General features: G+C 48.3%; 3 protein-coding genes across 8 annotated transcripts; 2 read left to right on the forward strand and 1 right to left on the reverse strand.

Moving 5' to 3' along the window:
• Nucleotides 1-416: 416 nt before the first annotated feature.
• On the reverse strand, nt 417-5,138 carry asphd1 (aspartate beta-hydroxylase domain containing 1). Of its 3 annotated transcripts, none has more exons than XM_023792303.2 (6): nt 4,985-5,138; nt 3,046-3,562; nt 2,666-2,872; nt 1,700-1,907; nt 1,435-1,548; nt 417-1,066 (listed from the first exon to the last, which is right to left on the reverse strand). In XM_023792303.2, the coding sequence occupies exons 2-6, from the start codon at nt 3,532-3,534 to the stop codon at nt 957-959; spliced, it is 1,128 nt and encodes a 375-aa protein (XP_023648071.1). In that variant the 5' UTR covers nt 3,535-3,562; nt 4,985-5,138; the 3' UTR covers nt 417-956. The 3 variants fall into 3 exon arrangements, with proteins under 3 accessions (XP_023648071.1, XP_023648072.2, XP_023648070.2); XM_023792304.2 differs by lacking the exon at nt 4,985-5,138 and adding an exon at nt 4,820-4,972 and having other exon boundaries at nt 3,046-3,349; XM_023792302.2 differs by lacking the exon at nt 4,985-5,138 and adding an exon at nt 4,820-4,971.
• A 64-nt stretch (nt 5,139-5,202) lies between these two features.
• Nucleotides 5,203-13,154, forward strand: sez6l2 (seizure related 6 homolog (mouse)-like 2). 2 transcript variants are annotated; one of them, XM_023792300.2, is made up of 20 exons: nt 5,203-5,387; nt 5,481-5,611; nt 6,390-6,472; nt 6,587-6,757; nt 6,853-7,062; nt 7,239-7,378; nt 7,471-7,663; nt 7,998-8,183; nt 8,420-8,603; nt 9,038-9,201; nt 9,452-9,646; nt 9,741-9,879; nt 10,016-10,212; nt 10,317-10,511; nt 10,706-10,900; nt 11,091-11,282; nt 11,388-11,426; nt 11,571-11,688; nt 11,780-11,891; nt 12,049-13,154. In XM_023792300.2, exons 3-20 carry the CDS (start codon nt 6,415-6,417, stop codon nt 12,076-12,078), a joined length of 2,718 nt encoding a protein of 905 aa, XP_023648068.1. In that variant the 5' UTR covers nt 5,203-5,387; nt 5,481-5,611; nt 6,390-6,414; the 3' UTR covers nt 12,079-13,154. The 2 variants fall into 2 exon arrangements, with proteins under 2 accessions (XP_023648068.1, XP_023648069.1); XM_023792301.2 differs by having other exon boundaries at nt 5,203-5,366.
• Nucleotides 13,155-14,071: 917 nt separating this feature from the next.
• On the forward strand, nt 14,072-17,936 carry kctd13 (potassium channel tetramerization domain containing 13). Of its 3 annotated transcripts, XM_023792334.1 has the most exons (8): nt 14,072-14,138; nt 14,238-14,302; nt 14,718-14,965; nt 15,215-15,384; nt 15,744-15,833; nt 16,040-16,092; nt 16,783-16,978; nt 17,165-17,936. In XM_023792334.1, the coding sequence occupies exons 3-8, from the start codon at nt 14,734-14,736 to the stop codon at nt 17,411-17,413; spliced, it is 990 nt and encodes a 329-aa protein (XP_023648102.1). In that variant the 5' UTR covers nt 14,072-14,138; nt 14,238-14,302; nt 14,718-14,733; the 3' UTR covers nt 17,414-17,936. The 3 variants fall into 3 exon arrangements, with proteins under 3 accessions (XP_023648102.1, XP_023648101.1, XP_072560883.1); XM_023792333.1 differs by having other exon boundaries at nt 14,085-14,302; XM_072704782.1 differs by lacking the exon at nt 14,238-14,302 and having other exon boundaries at nt 14,116-14,138.
• The last annotated feature ends 65 nt before the right edge of the window (nt 17,937-18,001 follow it).

Below are 18,001 nucleotides of genomic sequence, written 5' to 3' on the forward strand. Positions count from 1 at the left end.
AGTTGTCGCTGATTATTAACTCTGAGCACAGGCTGTAAAAAAATGGTGGGGGGGGGGCAAATATATAGCTGTTAGTAAGTAGCAATGAGGCAGAGAGGGAGAAAGACGTGGGCATGAACAGGTATGCTTGGCATGGTGGGAAGGCCAGTAGTGGCAGTGGGATGGAGGAGCTCAGTCAGCAGCTATGGTTCATTGGTGTCTGCAGGGCCCTGACCAGTAGGGGCACATGACTACACCAGAGGGGAGTAACTATACTCTGGCTTGTGGGATTGCAGGAAGGACCTGATTACGGCGTTCCACTGGCTGCTTCTGTGCAGAGCGCTGCTGCTGTCACTTCTTCTTGGATAGTCGCTTTCTAAATGGCCATCTGCCATTATTCATAGAAATTGGAGCCAAAAATTTGACACACAAAAATATCTTGTTTTTTTTTATCAACAATGTATTAACATTCCATCACATCTATACATGCATTAGTGGACACATTTTATATTCTCAGTGTGAATATATGTTTCAAAGATATGTGTTAAAATACATCTTTACACAATTTATGTAACCACATAAAGCAGACGTGTTTTGAATACAGATTTAGACAAGCACTCAGGAATATGTCACAGTATTTCAGAATTACTTACATCAAAACTGTTCAGGCACAAAACCAGGAGGAAAGGTGCAGACAATGTGTTCACTCAGGTAGGAATGCACCTTATTCTACTTCACAGTTTTAAGGAGGTGCTATATTCAGAGTCCATAGTGTCTTGTACAGCGATATATCAGACAGATTCTGAAGTAAAACTTTGCAAACCCCGAGAATCTCAAAGTCCAGAACACCTTAGACAGCAGGCTTTTGTCTGCCCCAAAGGTTACAATGTTTGTGTAACAGCACAGTATATCACAAAATACCTCTTCCTCTTAATAAGGAATGGGCAGTAAAAACAGAGCACTCTGGGAGTTGTAGTTTATTTCTCAGGTGAGAATATGTAGTCCAAGGCTTGTCTTTCAGCTGCAGCAATGTTTGGATGCCACAGGTCCACACTGAATATCACTCTTGGTCCATCTTCTGCTCCACCTGCAGTTGGAGATATCAGGAGGCACAAGATAATGGACTTGAGCTACACATGTGCAACGTGCAAATAAAATTAACATATCCTCAGTATTAAAAACCAGTCCCACTGTTATGATGACACTCAACCTTCACAGCAAAATTGTGAGGTTCTGGTGCATTTGGTTACATTGATTCTATTTTTAAAAATCTGTGTTTATCTTGCAGTTGATTTATTTTACTTTGAATTTTTACACTGCCATGCTCTGTGACATATCATGGTTAATCGTGACCGATCTGAACAAACTCAAATAAAAATATGATAAAAACAGAAACGAAAGGCTGCGGAGTGGCGCCAGAGCCGCAAAGCATTATGGGAAACCTGTGTGACTCACCATTGTGTGACACTGTGTGCAGGAAAGAGTCGTCCACCAGGAGGCAGTGTCCCTCTGACCAGCACTGAGGCTCCCCCCCGACCACTAACTCACACTGTGGAGGAGTCTGCAGCCCTGGGGGTGGGGGGGGGGGGGGTTGGAGAATGCTGAGGTTTTACTTTCCACAGATTTTTTACGTCACCGACTGTCTGTATCACTACAGCCCTGTGGACGCCTGCATTCACACCCCGTCCTATCATGTGAGAACGCCCCCCCACTCTCTCACCCAGATGGCAACGCAGCCGAGTGTTGGTGGGCCCGTAGCCCCCCCCCAGCACGGCACCAGGTCGCAGGATCCAGAAGCCAGCAGCGCCCAGCGAGTTGCTGCCGATGAAGGTGCGGAGGGAGAGGAGGGTGCGGTAGCTGTAGGGGCAGGAGCGGCAGTTCCTCACCACACAGACACCGGCGTTGTACAGCGGGAACACAGCCTGCCCCTGCGAAGGGGGGGTTACAGCGAACCGCGTTCAGCATTCGGATATGTAACAGGATGGACTGAATCCCATCACTGTGTACTGCTCTCCGCGCTTGGATGGCATTATTTGGAGCAGTCCATGTGACACAAGAGGGGGAAAGAATGGCGTCTGCATTTAGTCGCTGTATCTATAGAACAAGGGATGTAAATTTCTGTTTATGTTTGGTTGAAGGAGTGCGTAGTGTGTTGTACTTTTTAATTTATTTTGTTATATTTTATTGCTGAGTCAATATGCTGCACCCCTGTTCGTTTTTTTTTTTTGGTTTGAGTGGCAGTCGGTCCTCAGTTGGTCAGCACGCTGACAGCCAGTATATATTTTCTTTTCTCATGATAAAAGGAGAAAAGACAGTGTTAAAATACTTATATTTATTGTATATAGTTCTCTATTGTATTTCAGAATAATTTAATTTCTTCTGATTATTAAGGGCTGCATGTGTACTTGCTGTGAAGCATTACCCCTACAGCTGTATTGTCCTATTTTAGAGCACATGTTTGGCCAAGACTGTTATTGTCTGCATGCCCAATGCTCATGAATGAGAATTAATACACAGCCTGACAAGCTGGTGCAACTGTCATCCTCCTACCCCCTTACAGGTAAACAGATAAATACAATTTCCCCCTGAGTGTTTAAACAGTGATGTTTACATGCATCCTTCACTGGAATCTGAGACATGGGAAGGCACACATGAGACAGGCATGTGACACGCGGGACTCTCGTACCTTTGGCCCTACATAGGTCCATCCTAGCTTGGTGTCCACACCCCGCTGATACACTGCCTGGAACTCCGCAAAGATGATGGGATAGTTGGCCTCTAGGACCTCGATGTCGTGCCGGTGGGCATCACGTGGATAGAAAGGGATGCTGGGAACATCAGGGAGATGAAAGAGATGGGGCTTCTGGATAGATGAGCGATCGCTGAGTTGGGCCTGCGGGAAAGGGAGAGAAATGGGGGAGAGGCATGATGAGAGAGACAGAGACAGAAAGACCGAGCTGCTAAACTCCAGGAAATACACTACAAGATAAATATCAAGAAGTCTTCTTAGCAAACGTGTCAAACACTAGCTGTTAGCTTGTTAACCTCAAGGTGTAAGATACTGGCCTGGTCCCTCAGTCCTTTGTGAATCCTCCCCATGCCTGCCCAGCTGTAACGTTTGGCATACTCCTGCAAGGCGTCATACAACTTTTTGCTGGCAGGTGCAGCTTGAGCAGGGAAGAGTGTGTGACTCAGCACAGGCGTGAGGTAACCACGACGACGCCCCATCTCGGCATCCTCCTCTTCCTCCTCTTCTCCTAGCTCCATGGTGATGCAGGGGGAGCCGCTGGTCCCAGAGGCTTTAGACACCCCCCCTCGGCTGCCTGCCCTGGCCCCACCAGCTGTGCCCCCAGGGGATCGAGGTGTCCGGCTAGAGCGAACAGAGCTGGACTTCAGTTTTCCTGGATGGCTCCTGCCTGCCACAGGGGGGTCAGAGCCCACCCGATAGCAATACCAGAGAAAGAGCACCAGTAGAGTCCACAGTATCCCACTAAAAGGCTGGGCCCCAAGCTCAGGGCAAGGGGGCAGAGGTAGGAGCTCCAGCGTCCAATGCATTCTGGGATCAGAGGGCAGAGCTGGTGGGCTGGGGGAGAGACATAGGATGTCAGGGCCAAGAATCATCACAATTCACGTAGAGCGCACAGAGACTGAGGCATCTTCAGGATTCACTCAGAGCGCACAGAGAATGAGGGATCAGCACGATTCACGTAGAGAGCACAGAGACCGAGGCATCATCAGGATTCACTCAGAGCACACAGAGAATGAAGGATCATCACATTTCACTTAGGGAGAACAGAGATTGAGGGATCATCACAATTCACTTAGCAAGCACAGAGAATGAGGGATCATCACAATTTATTTAGGGAGCAGAGACTGAGGGATCATTACAATTCACTTATAGGGAGCGCAGAGACTGAGAGATCACCGCAATTCACTAAGCAAGCACAGAGACAGAGGGATCATTACAATTCACTCAGGGAGCACAAAGACGGAAGCATCATCACAATTTACTTAGGGAGCACAGAGACTATTTGGGGGAATTTCAGCCACTCTATTTTTTGTCTCGCCCTCCTGAAAAAATTATTATTCTAAATACATTTAACGATTTCTTCATGTATTTCTGGAGGCTGAGCCCCCCAAATCCTAAAATTGCTCCTGCCCACGTATTAGGGAGTGTGAAAGATTTAAGAATTTGTGCTCCTACCACTGAAATAAAACAACTGATTTGTCACCTCAGATTAGCGCGAACCATGACGTAAGTACACCGTCACTGACAGAAACACTCCTGCGTATCAATCCTCTACAATGTACTGTATTCTGTACCAAGCATGAAATGGGCATCTCCTTTGGTGCACAGCTTCTGCAATCACTTCCTTCATTTCTACTTGTCATTGTTTCTTAATACCTGTTTCATTCCTCCACAGAGGTTAACAGTAAGTGCCTCAAACAAGACCAAATTATATCAGATTCGAGATCAAACAGGCAGGATCAACTACAGACACCACTAAATCTTATTTTCTGACTTACGTTAAATACGTGTATTTACTTTTGACTTTTCAAAATTTTGTTTCTCGAAACAAGTACGCAAAAAGCATTATTTGTTTCCGTAAATTATGCGCGTATGAGGGATCGAAATTGTCGATTTCGTCAAACGTGATGGAGAGGAAGAGTGATGGAGAGAGTTGGAGACACACAAACACGGAAATTATCATGTGAACACACGGGCTGAAAACGGGAGCGACGCCATTTATCTTCCTTCCTTTGCGTTCGCTGGGTCTCCTTTTTGTATGTTTTTGTTGTAGGTACACATGAACATATATGATTAAAATGTTACCCTTACCACTGTTTTCCGCTTTTCTGTGCCTGCGTGTGGATTGCGCCTCTGCGACTCACGTATCTGTTCCGCATTCGGTGTTTCCGGAGTACCCCGAGTGCGAGCCCCCCGCTTACGGAAAATCCCGAAGTTCCTCGTTGTTGGGGTAATAACGCGCGTGTCATCCCTTACCTGTGTATCCGTTCTCGTTATTCTGTGCGCTGATGGCCGGCGAGCGGTGCCCCTGGCAGCATACCTCTGGAGGGATGTATTTCAGCACCGCGGTATTGGACAGCTCTTGGTGCCGAGCGGCAGCTCGCAGACTCCACGGTGTGGCGCTGTGCAGTGCGGCCGCCGGGTGGCGCCACCGAGCCTTGTTCCCTGCGCAGAAGACACACATTCCCTAAGCTCGCACATATTGACAGTGGACGCGTCAGGCATACGAAAAGAAGCCGCAAGCTACACTTGTTCCACCCACCTGGCCGTGCGCTCCGGGGCCTAGAGACACGGCAGGACGGAAAGACGGATGGTCAGAGGCGGCGGCCAGGCGACGGACGAACGGACGCATTTGCCGGTGTGAGCTGCGTCGTGATCGGTGGGGCGGCTCGCGGACCGGACGACATTCCAGGGCACAAAGGCGGCGCGGATACATAATTACGCGCGGTGCTCTCTCTCTCCCCCATGTTAGTGCGGAGCCGAGGGGCAAAGGTGGCCGAAAAGGGAGAGGAGCCATAAAAACAGCCAGCTTTAAAGGACGGAAAATCCATTTAACGGGCGGATTATAAGCAGAGTGGGAGAGGGGGTTGGCGGTTCGTACAGGTACGTAATAGCGCTCTATCCCCTATTCCTTTTATACGGTCATTTCGTGATTGAAACTGCGTGTCTAAACGGTGTTTTTATCGTCAGAGCGATGAGGTGCCCGGTGGATGTCATTGCATATTTTTGCACCATATTTATGTTGAGACGCCAGGTCTCTGTGGGTGCAGGGGGAGTGAGCTGGTGGTGGCCGAGGGGAAGAAATCGGCAAGAAAAAGCGGAAAACGCAAAGCGGACGGACGGGGGATAGATGAACGAAGGCTAATGAAAAGGACTAGCGCACTCGGGCCACGGCGTTAGTCTGTTTGTGTACATGCGTGTGCTGATGTTCCTGTCTTAATGCCATCGCTTTTCCTGTGATTGGTTTATTATTGTCATGTAATACAATATTATTGTTGTTGTTATCATCATTATGTTTAAAATCATTATTATTATTATAACATTTGTTGTACAAAAATCCAAACATATGATGCTAGATAACGTCATTAATTCTTTTCGTTTTAAGGTAGTTCTTCAGTGATTCGTACGTTAAACTCGGCAAACATGGGTTAGGGGGAGGCCATGCTGCTAGCGCACAGTGTTTAAAATACATGTAAATACAAAGTGTGAAACTGAGGCAGGACCCTGACGTTAATTACTAAACCGGTTAAGGATCCAACAAGAGGTCATGTGATATTTTCTGTTTCCCGTTTCAGGTTATGTCTCCTGTCACTGCCCCCCTGGTGTCTCTCTCATCTGTCTCCTTGCTCGCCCTCTTACATCATCTTCTTTCCCCTCTTAGGTAGCAGACTCTCTCACCTTAAACCATGGTGTCCACAGTTCTTGCTGTGACACTGTCTGTCACCTTACTCCACCTGTCCTCAGGTAACTAGCCTGTGTTTCTGTGCTCCCTCTTGCTCATTTCCAATGCCTCAGTCTGATGCAGTCGCAGTTTCCGTGCTAAATGGCTAACCCAGCTAACCTCATCCACATCCTCAGGTCAGACCGCTGTGCCAGGTGAACCGGGGGATGATGTCATTGGCGAAAGCGCTGGCCCCTCACGGAGATGGCCTCCTCGCCAGCCAACATCGACGCCGCAGTCACTCGGGGACCTTATCCATGCAGCTCTTCTCAGCAAAGAGCATCTTGGGCGAACCCTGAGTTCTGCCGGTGAGAGGCAGGCGCATGTTAGCACTTATAATCTGTTTGTCTTTTGTATTGGTTCCACTAAACTTAGTGTGTCATTGTCTTCCCTTTAAAACCAGGAACAACCACCAATCCCACGCAGGCTGTGCCTCCTGTCCACCAATCAGGGCCCTCATCCACCATGATGTCACCGGGAGTTCTCACCACGGCTGCCACGTCGTCAGCTGGCCAGCCCCGTGCGTGGAGTGCTGTTACATCATCACCCTCGGAGGAAGAAACCACAACGACTCTAATTACCACGACAACCATAACGACGGTGCACACACCTGGTACATACTGTTCCCTTTCTCAGATATGTAGCATCTGGGCCAGAGGTGACCTCAGGCAGAGTGCTTTTACTGTGTGCTTCTGTGCTGTAATTCAGGCTCACCTCCCTCAGCTTCAGCTCGTCTCTGATCTACCCTTGACCTACAACCTACTACATGCCCTTATTTTCTTTCCTCAGTGCAGTGCAATGCCAGTCTGTCAGAGATGGAAGGAATTGTGGAGTCCCAAGACATACACTCTTCTTCCTCTCCTGTGTACGCCCCCCTGGAATGCACCTATACCATCACCGTCTACCGTGGCTACGGGGTGGAGATCCAGGTACAGTGGTCCTGCCTGACCAGCCTGGTGTCCACAGTACTGCCAAGTCAGGGCTTTGTAGGTGCTTAGACTCCCTTGTCTTCTGCCCTAAGGTCAAGAAGGTGAATCTCTCCAAAGAGGAATCCCTGACCATACTTGGATTGGGTGGTGATGGTCCAGAGCTCCTGGCCAATGAGACACTGATGAGTGAGGGTCAGGTGATACGCAGCTCAACCAACCAGGTGCAAGTTTACTACCGCAGCCTCCAGCCAACCAACCATGGTGTCTTCAGCCTGCATTATCAAGGTACTGTTATCCTTTTATGCAGGATGTGCATTCGATTAGTGTTATTGCCTAGGTGAAGATCATCTCTGTTCCCCCCCCCCCACCCCACCCCACATCCCAATCGGCCTTATTGGAGATATTAGCTTGTCTAGAGTATTATTTACACCTAAGACATCATGGAGAGCAGGTCATGGAGTTTATGACCTGTAACCCTGTTATGTCACATCCATCTACAGGCTGAGTTCAGGCCTATCATGTCTGTCCAGTATAGAGAACCAGGCACTGTTTGCATTTGTGGAGTATGATTCAGCAATATCAGACAGAATGCAATCTCTTTTTTTCCCCACACTCTTAGCTTTCCTCCTGTCCTGTTCATTCCCTCGCTCTCCTGAGGGAGGCGGTGTAACAGTGACAGATCTTCACCCTGGAGGCCAGGCCCACTTTCACTGTGACCCTGGCTTCCAGGTCAGAGGTCACGAAGTGGCCACCTGTCTAAACTCTACACGGCCTCACTGGAGCTCTACGGAACCGCAGTGTGTTGGTTAGTGGCTCTCTTCCTCCTCTTAGTTTCTCACCATTTCCAGTGATACTTTGTTGCCATGGTTTTGCTCAACCGAGTGGCTATAATCTTTTCCAAGAGTATAGACCTTCTCTGCACTCAAAAATTCTGCAGTCATTCTTTTTGAATCCACCTATATTGTTGAAAAATTAATAGCACAACCTTTTATATGCTAAAACACAAGTATTACATTATTGACCAATCTGTCCATGCCCCAGCTGTATCATGCGGAGGATGGATCAGAAATGCCACCGTGGGCCGAATCCTCTCCCCTGCACCCCCCTCTGCCAGTAACCATAGCACCACCAACAACCTGAGCTGTCATTGGCTGATTGAAGCCAGAGAGGGGCATAGGCTCCACCTCCACTTTGAGAGGATGGCGCTGGATGAGGACGATGATCGGTGGGTCTCCATTAAAATGTTTTCAGCACCTTGTTGCTGTTATTGGCAATTTAACGTGTAATTATTTTGTTGTTTTTTTGAGTGGAGGACTCACTGTAATTTTTCACTTGTGTATGAATAGGTCTCAAGTAAACGCGCATGTAAATGCTTCATCAACTGAATAGCATAAAAACAACAGTATTTTTGTTTCACAGATGGTATAAATTGGGGTCCATGTGGCACCAGCTAAAAACCCCAGATTTGTACAAACATGCTTTAATGATGGAGTAACTGCTGATTAACTGAAACAAACACTTTTAATTTCCCATTATTTTTTTCACTTCTAAAGGCATAAAATATGCAATTATGAAAATGGCCAGATTGTGTTTCACTCTGCTGATTGTGTAATTAAAGCTCAGTATCTATGCCCCCACCCACCTCTCCTTGCCCCCCAGGCTGATTGTGCGTGGGGGGAACAGTTCCTTGTCCCCGGTGCAGTTTGACTCGGACCTGGACGATGTCCCCGAGCGTGGCATCGTCAGCGAAGGCTCTGCGCTCTACCTGGAGCTGACCGCCGACTCTTCCAGCATCCCGCTGCTGCTGGCTCTGCGTTACGAGGGTGAGGGGAGGCCCGCGACCCCCCCCCCCCCCCATCCCCGCGTTCTGAAGCTGCCATTCCATCATCTGAAAAGGCTGTTTTTCCGGGGAATGTTTCCTGAATATACCTGTCTTGTAGAAGCATCACCGTGTAACAGAAACACAATACATTCATGCTAGGAGAATGTAAAATGCAGTATTTAAGCATCTAGGGCCCTGTGGCCCCCCTCCCCCCCAGGATGCTTGCCCTCACTCTCCTTTCTGCCCCCCAGCTTTCGATGGTGAGCACTGCTACGAACCCTACCTGCCCCATGGTAACTTCAGCAGCAGTGACATCACCTTCCCGCTGGGTACAGTCGTTAGCTTCTCATGCTCGCCTGGGTTTGCCCTGGAACAGGGCCCGGGGGTCATCGAGTGTGTCGACCCCAGTGACCCTCACTGGAACGAGAGCGAGCCGCTGTGCCGAGGTGCCTGCGTCGTCCATGCCACTCACACCCCTTGCCCCCCACCTCACCTCTGAGACGCACGTGCCGGTCTGACTCCATCCCTTTCTTATTTCAGCGCTCTGTGGGGGGGAGCTGACAGAGCCCATGGGCACAGTGCTCTCTCCTGATTGGCCGCAGAGCTACGCCAAGGGACAGGACTGTGTGTGGCAAATACACGTCAACGAGGACAAGCGGATTGAACTCGACATCCAGATGTGAGTGTCAGGAAAGAATAAAACACTTTTATCATCTGGTAACACTGATGGAAAATTCTAGATAAACACCCTTTTACTGTGCATTATATAATATTATATAATAATGTTCATGAAACGCTTTCTGTTCCCCTTCAAGCTTAAATATTCGCCACAATGATGTCCTCACTATATTTGATGGTCATGACCTCACCTCGCATGTGATTGGCCAGTACCTGGGATCACGGGAGCGTTTTCAAGTTATGTCAGGGGGGTCAGATGTCATGGTTCAGTTCCAGAGTGACCCTGACGATTCCACCTTCATCCTCAGCCAAGGATTCCTCATTCACTATCGAGGTAAGTGCTGAAAACCAGTGACAGCCAGTGTGAAATCTACCCATAATACACCCATAAACAGGAACGTGGTATCACAATAATCTTGTATCATTTCTGTCAATTAGAGGTGGAGCGTAATGACACATGTCCTGTCCTCCCTCCGATTGAATTTGGGTGGAGAAGCTTCTCCCACCCATCTATGGTGAGGGGCAGTGTGCTGACCTATCAGTGTCAGCCTGGGTATGACATAATTGGTTCTGACATAATCACCTGCCAATGGGATCTCTCCTGGAGTAACAGCCCGCCCACCTGTCAGAAAGGTAAGCTACTGAGGTTGTACATTAAAACACCCCGTGATGGATCCCCTGTACAGGACTTTAGCTGATAAAACTGTGGTAGCAGCAGAAATAAAGAGTTGTCCTTCTGTCTTGAGTATGTATGTACCTGATACTTCTGCTTTACATGGAGGTGTATTGTGATTGGCTGATTCACTGCCCCCTCCCCACACACACAGCTCAGCAATGCTCAGATCCAGGGGAGATAGTGAATGGGGCACGCTCCGTACGCCCCGAGCCTGGCTTTGCCGTCGGGACGGTAGTGCGCTTCTCATGTAATCAAGGCTACCAGCTGGAGGGCCCTGTTCAGATCTCGTGCCACGGTCGTGACACTGGGACCCCCAAGTGGAGCGACAGAAGCCCAAAGTGTGTCTGTAAGTAGGGGTTGGGTACAAGGTTAGGCCGTTACACCTGCCATTGTGCCCTGTTTGCTCTGCGTCTCAGTCTGTAGATGTGCCTCGGTCAGGGTGATGTAATGCCTCCATCTTGGGCCCCCAGGGAGTTGTGTGGTCCTCTGACCTGCTCTCCCTTCCATTCTCTCCATCTCTGTCCCCCACGCTGTAGTGAAGTACGACCCGTGTCCAAACCCAGGCGTGCCCGATAACGGCTACCAGACTCTGTACAAGCACAGCTACCAGGCGGGGGAGTCACTGCGCTTCTTCTGCTATGAAGGCTATGAGCTGATTGGTGAGGTCACCATCAGTTGCATCCCTGGTCACCCGTCACAGTGGAGCAGCCCGCCACCTTTCTGCAAAGGTAAGCAGGACGTCACTGAGATGATCTGCACCCATAGAGTTTCCACTCATTACAGTGTTTGCTGGGTGTGTTGACATGGACCTCTTTGTCTGTCTTTTTTTATAGTGGCTTATGAGGAGCTTTTGGATGACCACAAGCTTGAAGGTAATGATCTCTGTCTACATGTTGCTGCAGATTAATAAAACATAATAAATTAAGCTGCATTCATGTCCCAAAATCTCCCTGCAAAAAGTACTTCCACTATTATTACTTAGAAATATGAACAATAAACACGGTATTCTGCTGTAGTATCCAGGACCACTGACCCATCACACCAGATGGATGGTGAGAACATTGCCTTGGCGATCTTCCTGCCAATCATCTTGGTCATCTTCCTGATTGGCGGAATATACATGTATTACACCAAGTAAGTTGAAGTCCTGCAGGCCTGAGATGCTCCTTGTCTGACACCTTTTCAGCACGAATGTCGTATTTACGTCCCATCACTGTGTCCTCAGCATGTGTAGGTTCCAGTGGAAACCGCTGTTTTGGAAGTCTCTCTCACACACCCACTCCTACAGCCCCATCACAGTGGAGTCGGACTTTAACAACCCTCTGTATGAGGCTGGGGTAAGACACGCTCCTGTTGGGGAACCCGCATTCATTTTGGTCACCCCACCACCCCTGCCGTAGCGTGCTCCCCCCCCCCCCCCCCCCCCCATCCCACCAGCAGTGGGCGCAACCCCCGTGTTCGTTCTGCTCACCCTTTTCTTTTTGGTTTCTCCAGGACACACGCGAGTACGAAGTATCCATCTGAAAACATAAAACACAGAAATGACTGGAGCGAGCTGGAGGAGTGAAGCCTGAATGAAAAAGAGAGGGGAGCACTTTTGATCTCTTCACGCCCGCTACCTTCGTCACATTCATCGCCCCGCCTCCCTGTCTCTGCCCTACTCCATGTACCTCCCCAACCCTCAGTCTGTGCTCCATCTGTCTCATCATATGAATGTGTATCTTACGGTCTCTTTGCCCCTGAGCATCATGTTTCTTGCTGTCCTGTACATAACAATCTCCCAGCACTGTTGTTTTCAGTGTCAGACTTTCAATCTATAATTAGGACTGGTGCCTTAGAGAGAGGGGGATGAAACTGACAAAAAGCGGGGAGGAAGAACATGGATGCAGCAGTACAGCTAGATTTTGCGAAAGGCACAGACAGGCAGGAAGGTTGCCACACGAACGCAGGAACTAATGAATGTAAATATTTTGATTAAATATCGGGGCTTAAATGCATACGTAACACGTGCCAAAATCCCATTAATGTGATGTCACTGCACATTTCACGTTTGTAGCCATAGTAGTTTCTCCATGAACTGTAAAATACAAAGACAATGATGCATTTTGTTCATAGCAGTTCCTTAAAAAATATTCTGCTCGATCTTAATTTTGGAAAAAGGAATGAAAAGCAGAGTGGCAGAATGTGATCACTTTTGTGAAATTGGATGAAGAGGAAGTGCTAGAATGTTTTCACTTTTAAAGCACGCAATGATTGTATACTCTGTTGCTTCTGCTAAATCATATAATTACAATTATTATTAATATTATTATTGTTATTATGCTATTGGTGTTGTTGTATATGCACATGTTGAAAAAAAAAGTATAAAACTGGTTGCTTGCCGTGATACCGTACTGAAAAGTATTCTTTTTATTATATTATGGTTTATTTTCAGTCCAGTGAGTTACGGTTCTCTCACTGTACCAGCATACGGGTTTGGAAAAAACATTGTCATTGTATTATTGCTATTATTTATTGTCGTTTTTAATCATCAATGGCAACTGTTTATGAATTTGTTGAAATTTAAGATGAAATTAAAAAAATCTGTTGGATGGTGAAAATTGCAGTGTGTTGTGTACTGACAGGCCGCTGCAATTAAGAGCATAAATATTGCAAACAAAGCGGATGACGTGGCTCCTCTGGCTCGTTGGGATATACAAATTAGAATAATATGAGGTTCACTACCAAAGCCAGTTGGAAATATGTATGCTGTTAGAATAACACACTCGCGTCAATACGCAGCCCTACAAAGTTATGATGGGTGATTAAGGTTATTATTTGGTAAAAATCAATGCAACCACATAAACGCAATTGGTCGAGAATATCTGTTTTTTGTCTGAATCTTAGGGCTTCGTAATGACACGCTCAGGTCAAAATTCTCATATCGGCAAATCCGATGGCCACTGGCAACCGAATGAACGATGAACCTTGGATGGATTTTCTAACAAAACAAGCGCTTGGCTCAGAATTAAAAATTCGTCGTGTTTTACGTAGTTTTTAATTAAACTGAAGGTAGCCTACTTGTGTTAAGATCGCACTGCGTGAGGCTTCGGCAAACCAATGGCGACAGTGTGTTATGCAGCGGTGCTCTGCCACTGGTTTCGATTGTGAAATATAAAATTCAGATACTCTGCAAGTATTTATGTGATCAAAGTTGCATGTGGAAAACAAAAAAGGCGATTCATGTGCGTATTGGTATTAAAAATGCAGGATATGGGAAATGACTAGTACAGAAAAAAGGTTTAGCACCTTTGACGCAGAGAAAATCTGATACGGTTGATAAAAGGCGATAGACACCACAACGGATCGCTTGATTATAAAAACAGAGAACAACGTTCATTAGGCGGGCCTTCGCGGATGTCATCCAATCTTAATCCAGAAAATTCTGAACCACTGACCAATCATGGCAAGTCTGTCCAGAGTTCTTCAGGGGAATGTGTTTGATTGACGGCTAGTTCGGCCAATCAAATTCCTAACTAGCCATGGCAGTGGGTGGGCAGCCATTGTAAGTGTTCGAAGTGCAAAGAAAGAGGAAGACGTATTCCGTAAGGCTGGTGTTTACCGTTTATTGATGAGATGGTGATGTCCTAGGGGGGATTTCTTTTTCCTCCATTAGATTTTCGTCTTGTGTTATTCTGTTGTAGATATTTATTCTGCTGTAAGATAAGGACAGCGGAGTATAAAGAAGACGACTTTTAAGGCGGTTTCGGTGAGTGTGTGCGGTGGGGGAGTCGGGCGGTTAGCCTGCTAGCTTGGCTAGCTGTCCGTCTCTGTGGGCTCAGTCAGCCGTAGCCTGGCGTACCCTCATGCCAGCTTATAGTGAGAGATAGTACTGGCATCCGGTTTCTGTCACAGATTATCGTCACTGATCAGTTAGGCTCCCGGGATACACTTTTACTGTCCATCCTGGTAGAAGTGCACTCTGGGCTGTCACTTACGTGATCGCGTTATCCAGTCTAAAAGCCTGGACGTAGGGTACACTATAAATCCTGCATGGACCTAAACAATGCCTGGACATGTACCTGAGCTCGCATTTGAAATAAAAAGGTTGTCTTTTGCATTGCTCATTAGAGTGACGGTAAATATGGTGGTCCTATGAGGATGCTGTGTTTCCTCCCCCCCAGCGCCTCTGCACGCCTGATGTCTGCTGAAGCCTCCACGGGGAGCCTAGCGCTGGAGTCTCTTCCTGCTTTGCCATCCCCAGGTGGGGCAGGCGAGGACAAGGCGGGGGGCGGCTTGGCTGGGAGCAAGTATGTGAAGCTGAACGTGGGGGGCTCGCTGCACTACACCACTGTGCAGACGCTGAGCAAGGAGGACAGTCTGCTAAGCCGTATGTGCAGCGGCGGTATGGAGGTCGCCATCGACCAGGAGGGTGAGCACCACACCCTCTGAGCTGTCCGCCTTGGGTTCTAGGACCTTCTGAGATGTGATGTTAGGCAGTACACACCAGCACAATATATGTCACTTCACACTCAGATTGTTGAACTAGTTTACCTCCTTACTCGCCTTGTGTGACTTCTGAGTCACCTGAACACAGAGTGACTCTAGTCGTACGTGTGTACATCTGCGAGCACGGCTGTAAATCCAGGCCTCCTCGGTTCGCTCACTCTTTCTCTCTCAGGCTGGGTTGTGCTGGACCGCTGTGGCCGCCATTTCGGAGTAGTCCTCAACTTCCTGCGTGACGGTTCCGTGCCACTGCCAGAGTCCCAGAGGGAGCTGGAGGAGGTTCTGATGGAGGCCCAATATTACCGGGTCCAGGGACTGATCCAGCACTGCCTTGCAGCTCTCAAGGTTGGGCCCATTCGCCTCCCCATGTACTTTCACCATTAAAAGCATTTTGGCATCATGATCTGAGCTGAGTGACTCTTAACCAATATTTGATTTTTCAATAAATATTTAACCAGGCTCTCCAGTGTCCTTCCCATTCCACTCACCTTTAAGTGTGTAATGACGGTGCAGAGGTTAGGTGGCACTGACTTTAACGGCCAGGCTGCCTCTCCAACATCATGATCTTCCATGATGCATTAGTCCCTGTTTGTTTGGATGGTGGTTATGAAACTGTGGTCAGCTGTCTCGTAATGATGGTAAGCGATTACATGGTGCTGCCCGCAACCCCACGAGGTCACTGTGCTGTCACTCCTGCCTTTCAGAGGAGGTCTGAGTGCTTTGAGGGCCTGTGCCGCATCCCCATGATCACGTCGGCCAAGGAGGAGCAGCGTATGATCGCCAGCTGCCGCAAGGTGAGGTGGGAGATGGGGGGGCGGTGAGGGGCACTCAGGACCTTGGGACATTTCTGGCCTGGTCGGGTCATCGAACATGGTAACCAGAACCATGGCAGCACTGGAGAGCCTATCGTGGCTTTCCTGGAATAGTCCTGTGCTTTCATCACGCGAGGAAGCAGCAACGGGGATTGCCCAGCCTGTGTAACTGCACTTCTGTTTTTCAGCCTGTGGTGAAACTGCAGAACAACAGGGGGAACAACAAGTACTCATATACCAGGTATGAGTCACAGCATGTGTACCTCTAGGCCACGTGTGTGTGTGCGTGTAAGGGCTAGCCTGCTGGGGTGTGTGTGTGTTAGCTTTAGCTTGCTGGTGTGTGTGTGTGTGTGTGTGTGTGTGTGTGAGCGGGCTTACCTATCCTTATGGGGACATAATGTCCCCATAACGTGATAAATATCCGTTTTTTTTCCCTTATGGGGACTGGTTTCCTGGTCCCCATAAGGGAAAACTCTATTTTATAAAAATCGGTGACTGCTATGAAAAAACTAAAAATGCAAAAACTCTTGTATTTTGTTAGGTTACTTATGGTTATGGTTAGGGCAGGGTAGGGGTTAAGGTTGTCATAGTTAGCGTTAGCATTTTTCCCATTGAAATGAATGAGCGGTCCCCATAAGGATATGTTAACCCTACGTGTGTGTGTGTGTGTGAGGATTAGCCTGCTGGTGTGTGTGTGTGTGAGGGGGGGGGGGGGTTAGCTTGCTGGTGCATGTGTGTGTGAGAGAGAGAGTTAGCATTAGCCTGCTGGTGTGGGCTAACCCTCACACACACACACTAGCAAGCTAACACTAACGCTCTCTCACACACATACACACACCACACATATCCCAGCAGGCTTTAGCATTAGCCTGCTGCTGTATGTATGTAATATGGATTACAGGCCGTCAGGTGGCGCTTCTCCTTCCCTCAGCAACTCCGATGACAACCTGCTGAAGAACATTGAGCTGTTCGATAAGCTGGGACTGCGCTTCAATGGCAGGGTCCTGTTTGTTAAGGATGTGCTAGGGGATGAGATCTGCTGCTGGTCCTTCTACGGCGAGGGCCGCAAGATCGCCGAGGTCTGCTGTACCTCCATTGTCTACGCCACGGAGAAGAAGCAGACCAAGGTGCAGATGTGGCTCTGGGATGGGAGGAGGGAACACAGAAGGGGATGGGACTTAACATCATTAGTGAATTAGGATTGGGAGCACGCACACAAATGGGCATTGGGTCTCAGCAGGGCAGCAGTCGGGCTCAGGATTGGTAGTCAGGCCATGTGTGGGATCCCACTTTGACACATCACCCGCCCACAGGTTGAATTTCCGGAGGCACGCATCTTTGAAGAGACCCTCAATATCCTCATCTATGAGAATGGGCGTGGCTCTGGCCCTGGGGGCCTGGCCCTGCTGGAGTCTGGGGCGGCAAGCTCCTCGCCGGGCGCCGGCCAATCAGAGGAGGATGGTGGTGGGGGTGGAGACCGCAGGGTGCGGCGAATCCATGTGCGGCGGCACATCATGCACGACGAGAGAGGGCATGGCCTCCAGACCGTTTACAAGGACTGAAGGCAAAGGGACGAAGGAGGAACAAGCGGAGAATTCACACAAGCACTCAGACTGTGGCAGGGAGGCGCCACAGAGAGAAGGAAGCGGTTGACAGCTTCTCCCTCAGAGGGAATCGGGCATGAGGGTGGGCTGCTGCTTCACTAAGTACATGGGCAGAGACGGTGCATTAACTAGGACCAGGCTAAAAACATCTCAAATGGAAATTTGTTTCAAAGTTTAATTTTATGTATGTTTACATGTGTATGTGAGTTCATTTCGGGACATTTTATTCGTGTATTTATTGTTTTTATTTATTCTGATTCAAAAAAATAAATAAATGCACATTACAAATTAATGATAATTTAATGTCACTGTAATTTTAGCGTTTCTACGGAAAATGTGCAGTTTTTTCTGAGGTACGGTGTAATTTTATTGTCGAACCAAAAAAACGACCCTAACCTGCCAACAGTGACCTGCGCTCACTCTGACTTACCCGCGTTTCGATGCGGAAACACTCTAAATAAAAAGCTTTGTAATAGTAAAATCTTGTGGTTTTTGAGTTTAAACCCGCTGTCATACCTGGACGCGGGACTCCTGACGTGCAACGTC

This window comes from Paramormyrops kingsleyae, chromosome 22 (genome assembly GCF_048594095.1).
Source record: "Paramormyrops kingsleyae isolate MSU_618 chromosome 22, PKINGS_0.4, whole genome shotgun sequence".
Lineage (NCBI taxonomy): Eukaryota > Metazoa > Chordata > Actinopteri > Osteoglossiformes > Mormyridae > Paramormyrops > Paramormyrops kingsleyae.